This window comes from Gadus macrocephalus, chromosome 12 (assembly GCF_031168955.1).
Source record: "Gadus macrocephalus chromosome 12, ASM3116895v1".
Lineage (NCBI taxonomy): Eukaryota > Metazoa > Chordata > Actinopteri > Gadiformes > Gadidae > Gadus > Gadus macrocephalus.
In genome coordinates this window covers 26,497,797-26,505,296 of record NC_082393.1, presented here as the reverse complement: position 1 = coordinate 26,505,296, position 7,500 = coordinate 26,497,797, and the positions used below count along the sequence as shown (strand labels likewise).

General features: G+C 47.1%; 1 protein-coding gene across 1 annotated transcript in view; it reads right to left on the bottom strand.

The window, feature by feature from the left end:
• The window catches only part of pik3r3b (phosphoinositide-3-kinase, regulatory subunit 3b (gamma)), a 129,648-nt gene that overhangs the window by 82,898 nt on the left and 39,250 nt on the right, over window positions 1–7,500 (bottom strand). Inside the window, exons 2-3 of the mRNA XM_060067089.1 lie at window positions 2,266–2,346; window positions 1,871–1,948 (exon numbers count right to left, since the gene is read on the bottom strand). Of these exons, the coding sequence (XP_059923072.1) occupies window positions 1,871–1,948; window positions 2,266–2,346 (159 nt within the window). The remainder of the gene's footprint in view (window positions 1–1,870; window positions 1,949–2,265; window positions 2,347–7,500) is intronic.

Here is a 7,500-nt window from a genome sequence, read left to right as displayed (position 1 = left end):
TAAAAGTTCAAGGAAACACAAATCAAGCTTCACTGTCCTTTTGGCTACGCTCTGGTTCTCCCTCTTTCCCCCTCTCTCTCTCTCTCTCTCTCTCTCTCTCTCTCTCTCTCTCTCTCTCTCTCTCTCTCTCTCTCTCTCTCTCTCTCTCTATTCCACCCTCTCTCTCCCCCTCTATTCCACTCTCTCACCCCCCCTCCCTCTCTCTCCCCCTCTCTCCTCCTCTATTCCACTCTCTCACCCCCCCCTCCCTCTCTCTCCCCCTCTCTCCCTCTCTTTGTCACCTCCGTAGCTCTGCGGTTTTTAAACACAAAGGGCAGCAGCGAGCCTTTCTCTCCACGACCCCCCCCCCCCCCTCTCCCAGCCCCCCCCGTCTCCCGCCCGTTCACGGAGCACGCATGCAACCTCACAGTCACATGTCAGCTTCCGTAAACAAGTTGCTGCTTTTCATATATATTCCATAGGATCTGTCAGAGCCTATTAGGTCGCTCTCCTCCTAGTTGTGTTAGGAGGCTAGTATGTCAGCTGCGTTTTTCCCACTCTCTGTCTCTCTATCTATGTGTGTGTGTGTATGTCTGCGTGTGTGTGTGTGTATATGTGCGAATACATGTAGGTTGAGTATTTCTCCCGCAGCCCTCCTTCTGTCTCAACGTATACATGTGTGCTTGTCAAGAGTGCATGTTAAATTTATCAGAGTGCCTAGCATGTCAGCACCTTTCTCATGATTTACTTGAAGTGTGCATTTGTGTGTGGTGACCTGTGGCCACAGAGGTGGAGGTCTGTGTGTGTGTGTGTGTGTGTGTATGTGTGTGTGTTTGTGTGTGTGTGTGGGTGTATGTATATGTATAACTGTGTATGTGCTCATTCCATTTAATCATTGGCAGGTGAATAACATAGCCCAGAATTGTATCGCATTGATCCGATCTAGAAAACACATCAACACACCGACTGTGTGTTTATGTTGGAAGCGTGGAGCCGAAACTAAACTAAAAGCCTTTCCAATGTGTGTTCGCCAAATCTATTGGACCAAAAATGTCAAGGCAGTGACGGGCCCTTTCTGCTTCGCCCTTCCCTCCTCTTACTTGCGACATTATTTATTTCCTCTCCTTCTCCCTGTCTCTCTCTCCTGTGTTCGCTCCATGTCGCCCTGCATGCTGAATGCTGAGTGCTGGAGACTTTTTTGGGCTCTTCCCAAAATAAAGAACGGAGCCAGAGCGCTCCCTGCTGGAGCCAGGCCTGAACTTCAGCGTCTCAAACTTCACCAACTTTTTGGGGAGATTTGAACAAGTGCAACGGCCTTCGTCTTCGGTGGGCTGGTGTGAGACGTGACAACAAAGGTGGGCTCTGATCGTTTCTGCTCTTCAGAAAGCACAATCGGCAGCTCCCTCATTTTACGTCAGGGTCACTTGTTTGAGTCCCAATCTACCATACTACCGTCTATTTTAGCCTAGGGCTAATATATCACCGTTCATTTAGTAAGTGAGTTCGTACAGTACAATTTCGTACAAATTGTACAAATTGTTTTACTCTTTGCGTTGCAGTATTACTATCTTGCGATTCTATGCATTACCGGCCCCTAAATAGCTTTTGTGGAAAACCCTTTGCTCCGACAGAATTATTTGAACCACAATAATATTGATCCATTCATAAGATGTCATCCACTAGAGGTACAGGCAGCCCAACAGTGTCTCCCATTGGCGAGCCCACAGGAAGCCTGAACAGATCTGGCAGATATCTGAACCGGTTGATGGTGAGACCTCAGAGAAGTCGTACACCATTTTTCCTTGTCTCAATGTCTTATATCTAGCATGTGATGTGTCTTGTGTGCGTGTTGTCTGTGTGTGTGTGTGTATGTGTGTGTGCGTGCGTGTACCTTTGTCAAGAGCCTGTCTGGGGTCAAGCAGTCCACTGGAGACGTGCTGGGGTCCGTAAAGGGGCTCCTTGTCGACACCTGAGGGTGGAAAAGGAACACGAGTGTGAGCAGAATGGGGAAACGGGAATAGGGATCTGACAGGGAGGGCAGAGAGAGTCATTCAGAGGGCAGGGCTAACATTCGACATTAGGTTGGAAATCGAAAGGCTGAATACATTTAATTTAGGCTCAGACGCGTAGTTTAACCTTTTTCACTGGAATCTTTTTTTCCCATTTTTAATGTTTTTTCATTGACATTGTGTGTGAGATAGGGTCTGTGTGTGTGTGTGTGTGTGTGTGTGTGTGTGTGTGTGTGTGTGTGTGTGTGTGTGTGTGTATGCGTCTGTACAGCGTTACCATGTCTCTCGATGGCCTCTATGAGTTTCTGGACCACCAGCGCCGCCCGGTCAGACAGAGCACACGCTTCCCCTTCAGCTCCTGAGACAGAAACAGAGACAAAGAGCACATCATTTACCATATTACACAACACATCGACTGCATTATTCAGTCATTTAGCATTTTACATTCAATCCAAAGCGATTCACAGTGGATTGAGATTCACCTCAGTAGTGAACAGGTCAGAGCTAAGTGCCTTGCTCAAGGATGCCTCAACGGTAGAATACTCCCTCAACAGGGAGTGAAACCCCCATCCACAACACAAACAGGAATATTAACTAGAGTGAAATACACAGACGGGCAGAAGGACGGACTGACAGGCAGAGCAGAGTAGCACAGATACTAGCAAGTCAATCCTCATTATTTAAACAAAAAAAAAAAAATTGAAAAACTAAAAAGTTTCACATAGCACGCGGGATCATCCGTTATCACCACCAGCTAGCTGTGTTTTGCTCTACACCTCGGCCTGTTAACGATAAGTTCACAAATGAACACGATGAAACTGCTCTATGGTGATACACAACTCACTGCTGCTACACGTAAAGGAGCAGCAACATCCCCCGTTTCTCTCGTGACACACGCCAGCAGATCCTACATTTGCGTTTACATTCATTCCCTGGGTGTGTGTCTGTGTCCGTGTCTGTGTCTGTGCGTGAGCCCGGGCATGTGTGAGCTTCTCCCTGAACGTGTGTGTGAGGGTGTGATGGTGTTTGGACCCCAGCGTCAATATCTCTAACTGGACAGGGCAACACACACACACACACACACACACACACACACACACACACACACACACACACACACACACACACACACACACACACACACACACACACACACACACACACACACACACACACACACACACACACACACACTAGGGTAAAGACCTTCCAAATGTCAGGTTCCTTCTCATCCCTCTATCCCAGACGAGGACTGCAGACCCCATACCAACATGTGTACAGAGGCCCAAACACAGGTTCTACCCAACCTCCTTGGCTTTCTGCTCTGTTCCTTCATATTTATCATTATTTTCTAAAGGAAGGATAGTTTTGTGGAAAAAGGGGAAGAAACTGGCAGTACTCCAATGGTCTAATTTTGAATGCGTATGATTCATAATTTTTTCCAACTCATCCTTTCTAATGCATCTTGTCACGCTGTTAATGATTTGCCCTTTTGTACTGAAAATTTTGAAATAAAAAAAACCCACTGAGGTTGATCAGAGTCAAACTTATGATTGGATTGGGTTTCGTTAAATAAGAAAAATAATTGGTGACATTTCATTCACTAATCCCTCATTAGCCGCTGACATTTGCGTTCAGATATCCTCCCCATTTGGCACATAAAACAACCCTATGAGAATATGCGGCACGTTTTTAGGCTGGCAATCGAAGTGCCCTGCATTGAATGAAGAATCTGCAATGATCACCATTGCTGTACTTAGTTCTATTGGTTACAACTTCCTTCCATGATCACCATGCACATTGGCCTCCTGATGTCCACCAGAATAGAGGCTGAAGTGGGACCAACGTTACTTGGGTATTACTTTTCATTTGTAACCTTCTAGGACCAAAATAACCTTAATAAGTTTGAACAGTTTTAAACCTACGTGAGTGTTACTATCTTAGTGTTATTAGCGTTATACCTAACAGCAGCCCCATAACAAAACCTTTTGGAACAGACTGCTCCCCACATCCCAATGATACTGATGAAACACAGGGCAATTAGGATGATTTTTTTTAGAGGAACAGCAATATATTAAATCGATTATTCATTTAATATATAGGTATATATAATATCATATATAAGGTTTTCTCCTCTAGGCTGGTCTGTCTTCAATCATTCACAAAGTTACAGGCTGTGACGGCCATATGGTGATGGTCCAACTCATTGCAACTGAAACCAATAACAACCATTTGCATTGGATGACGTTTGAGTGACAGCACCACTTCAGCTCATCCGGCAAGGAAGAGGTTGAGCAACATTTGGGATTCGATTACAGCACTGTGTGAGAACATGTTCCTGTCACCAGTTCTCCAATCGGGAATCAATTAGAGAGGGAAGAGAGAAGAGAGAAGAAGATTCTCCCATTATGGATTAGCATACACCCCCTCTGCCAACGTATGGCCGCCACTAAGGGGTGGCGTTCAAAGGGACGTCGGCACGACTCAAAGGATTCGGTTTGACCTCAAAGACATCACATACGGTAGTGTGCAAGCAAGTAATACATGGATATAGTCACACACTGGAGACCTGATTAATGAAGTGCATGGCAAGGAAACACACACACACACACGCACACGCACGCACATGCACAGCAAATGCACAAACAGACACACACACGCACACACAAACACAGACACACACACACTTTATGCAGAGAGTACATTTGAGAATGTTTAGGAAAGAGTGAGGACAGGAAAGCCTAGGGGGGAAAAGGACAAGAGCAGAAAGATAGAGAGGACAGGAAAAGGGAGGACACATTGTTTAAGTTTGTTCATGTGGTAAAACATATCAGCTAACATTGATTTTTCTTGGCTTTTAAAAGTAATCTTCATTCTAGGGATCGACCAATACAGATTTTTTAGGGCCGATACTGATACAGATTTTTTTTCATTAGCCTTAGTCGATAGCCGATACCGATTTTCTTGAGCCGATATTTGGAGCCGATAATACTCTGCAAATCCAGAGTTCTCGCGAGAGCACAAGTTTAATTTGCTCAGCGAGTCACTCTGGGAACGAGCAATATACTCGTGTATATTCTGGACCTCCCCTGGCCCAGAGCATTAACCAATCACATCGATGTATCAATATAGGCGGGCCAAAAGCGTTGCTGTTTTACCGACCGGATAAGGCAAGAGTCTTATCTATTGGTTAGCGCCACTGGTCTGGATACGTCGCCCCTTGTATTCTCGAGTTGGGCCATTTTCATTACTCGTTGCCAGACCCTACAGCTTTCTAGATGTGGGTCTGGGTTTCCAGGCTAAGCCCCCCTCAATTTACATCATAAAAATGACACATTGATTATAACAAATGTTACAATGTGTCAATTATTTTATTTTTTTTACACTTATTGAATTGTGTAAATCACGGCAGAAAATAAAGAAATAAAAAAGATCTTCCGATACTGAAAAAAATATTGTCCGATACGACACGTAGAAAACGCAAATATCGGCCGGCCAATAGAGAACTAATTTTCTGGGATTGGGGCCTTAGTTCTAAATTCTGAATTGTGAACTATGAACGTGAAGTAGTTCATTTTAAACTGTGTGAGCTGGTTGACTCCCCCCCCCCTTCTCCTCTCCCCCTCCCTCTCCAACGACGGAGGTGAAGCTACGGTGGCCTGTGTGGGGCCACTGGGAGGGGCCACTGGGAGGGGCCACTGGGAGGGGCCACTGGGAGGGGCCACTGGGAGGGGCCACTGGGAGGGGCCACTGGGAGGGTACTTCATGTCATCCTCTACGACAGCATCGTGCAACCAAGTTTAAAGTGATCAGGTTCCTTGATAGATTGCTAGATTTTATTTAGGTATTTAGTCTCTAAAACTATAGGTCATAGCTTACAAGTAAGATAGAGTATGATACCAATTTCAAAAAGGCCTCCTCTCTCTCTCCGTGTGACCAGACTCTCATGGTTGGCTCAGTGGAGAGGATCCCTCTGTCGACATGAAGGCCCTAAGAAGACCAAACTGAGATTCTTCCGTTCATGAGACTATACACTAATTATAACATAGTTATGAATATTAAATTCAATTTTTTTGCCAAGTCCGTCCTGCTAGATGGCACTAAATCCTAAACAATGCTTTCCCTTTTTCTTCTTCAAACAGCTGTCTATCCCAGTCCCCCCAGTCTGCTAGACCAGTTGTCAATCCTTTTTGTTTTTAACCCTGCAGCCCGGCTTCTGCCGTTCCTTTGTCTCCTATTGTCTCGTTCTGTGGCTGAGCTCACATCCAATCCGTGCCTACGCTCATTTCCTTCTCTATTTTCTCCTTGTCTCTCCCTTGTCTCTCTTGCTCTCCCTCTCTCTCCGTGTTCTATCCCGGTCCCTGGCTCTGACATCGCTCCCTCTCTCGGCCTCTCTCCTCCCTCCTCCTCGTCTCTCTCTCTGCCTCGCCCCCGCTCCCGGGCGCTGCTCCGCTCCTTTGTGCTGTAGCTGCGGAGTCATATCAGAACACAGGGCTCTGAGTGACACCATGAGGCCGCCAGATAACCACGCCCGCACACGGGGCGCGCACCGCGACATGTCGCAGTAATAAAGAGTCTTAGGCAACGCAAAAAGATTTACAGCAACATACAAATTACATTTTTGTAGATTGGTGTTGGATGCAATTTGATGTGTTGTGCGTTTGTGTTTTCGTTTGTGTGTGTGTGTGTGTGTATGTGTGTGTGTGTGTGTGCGTGTGTGTGTGCGTGTGTGTGTGCGGGGGGGGGGGGGGGGCGGGGGGATGTCTTTGAAGGCAGTGGTGGAATTTCAGCGGGATATAGGTCGTTAAATGTACAGTGCTTCCATTAACGTCACTGTCACAAAGAATCACACAAGCAATATGTCAGGCAGCCTGGAGCAGAGCAGAGAGCAGAGCAGGAAGCAGAACACTGCAGCACAGGCTACCGCGAGCCAGCGAGGAGATGGAACCAGACAGGGGAGCGCACAAAGAAGGAGGGAGCGGGGGGGACAGAGCGAGAGGAGCAGGACAATAGGGAGGAAGAGGAAGGAGCGATGAGACGAGAGAGCAGAGGAGAGAGAAGAGAGGAAAGGAGAAGGATCAGCGGTGAGGAGAGGAGGGGAAGAGGAAGAGGGAAGGAGAGAGGAGGAGATGGAGGGAACTCTGGAAAGGAGAAAGCAAGTCACTGGGAGGAGAGGAGAGAGATGAGAGGAGTATATAGAGGAAACTCTAGAACGGAGGACAGGGGAGAGGAGAAGTCAGGAGTGGTGACAAAGAGGAGGGAAAGAGAGGAGAGGAGAGGAGAGGAGAGGAGAGGAGAGGAGGGAAAGAGAGGAGGGAAAGAGAGGAGAGGAGAGGAGAGGAGAGCAGTGGAGAGGAGAGGAGAGGAGAGGAGAGGAGAGGAGAGGAGAGGAGAGGAGAGGAGAGCAGAGGAGCCCGGAGCACAATGAGAACAATGACTCTGAAACTGCTGCAGCAGAAGACCTGCGACAGAGCAGCCTCCTTCCAATGGCTGCCCACACAAAGACCCCTGC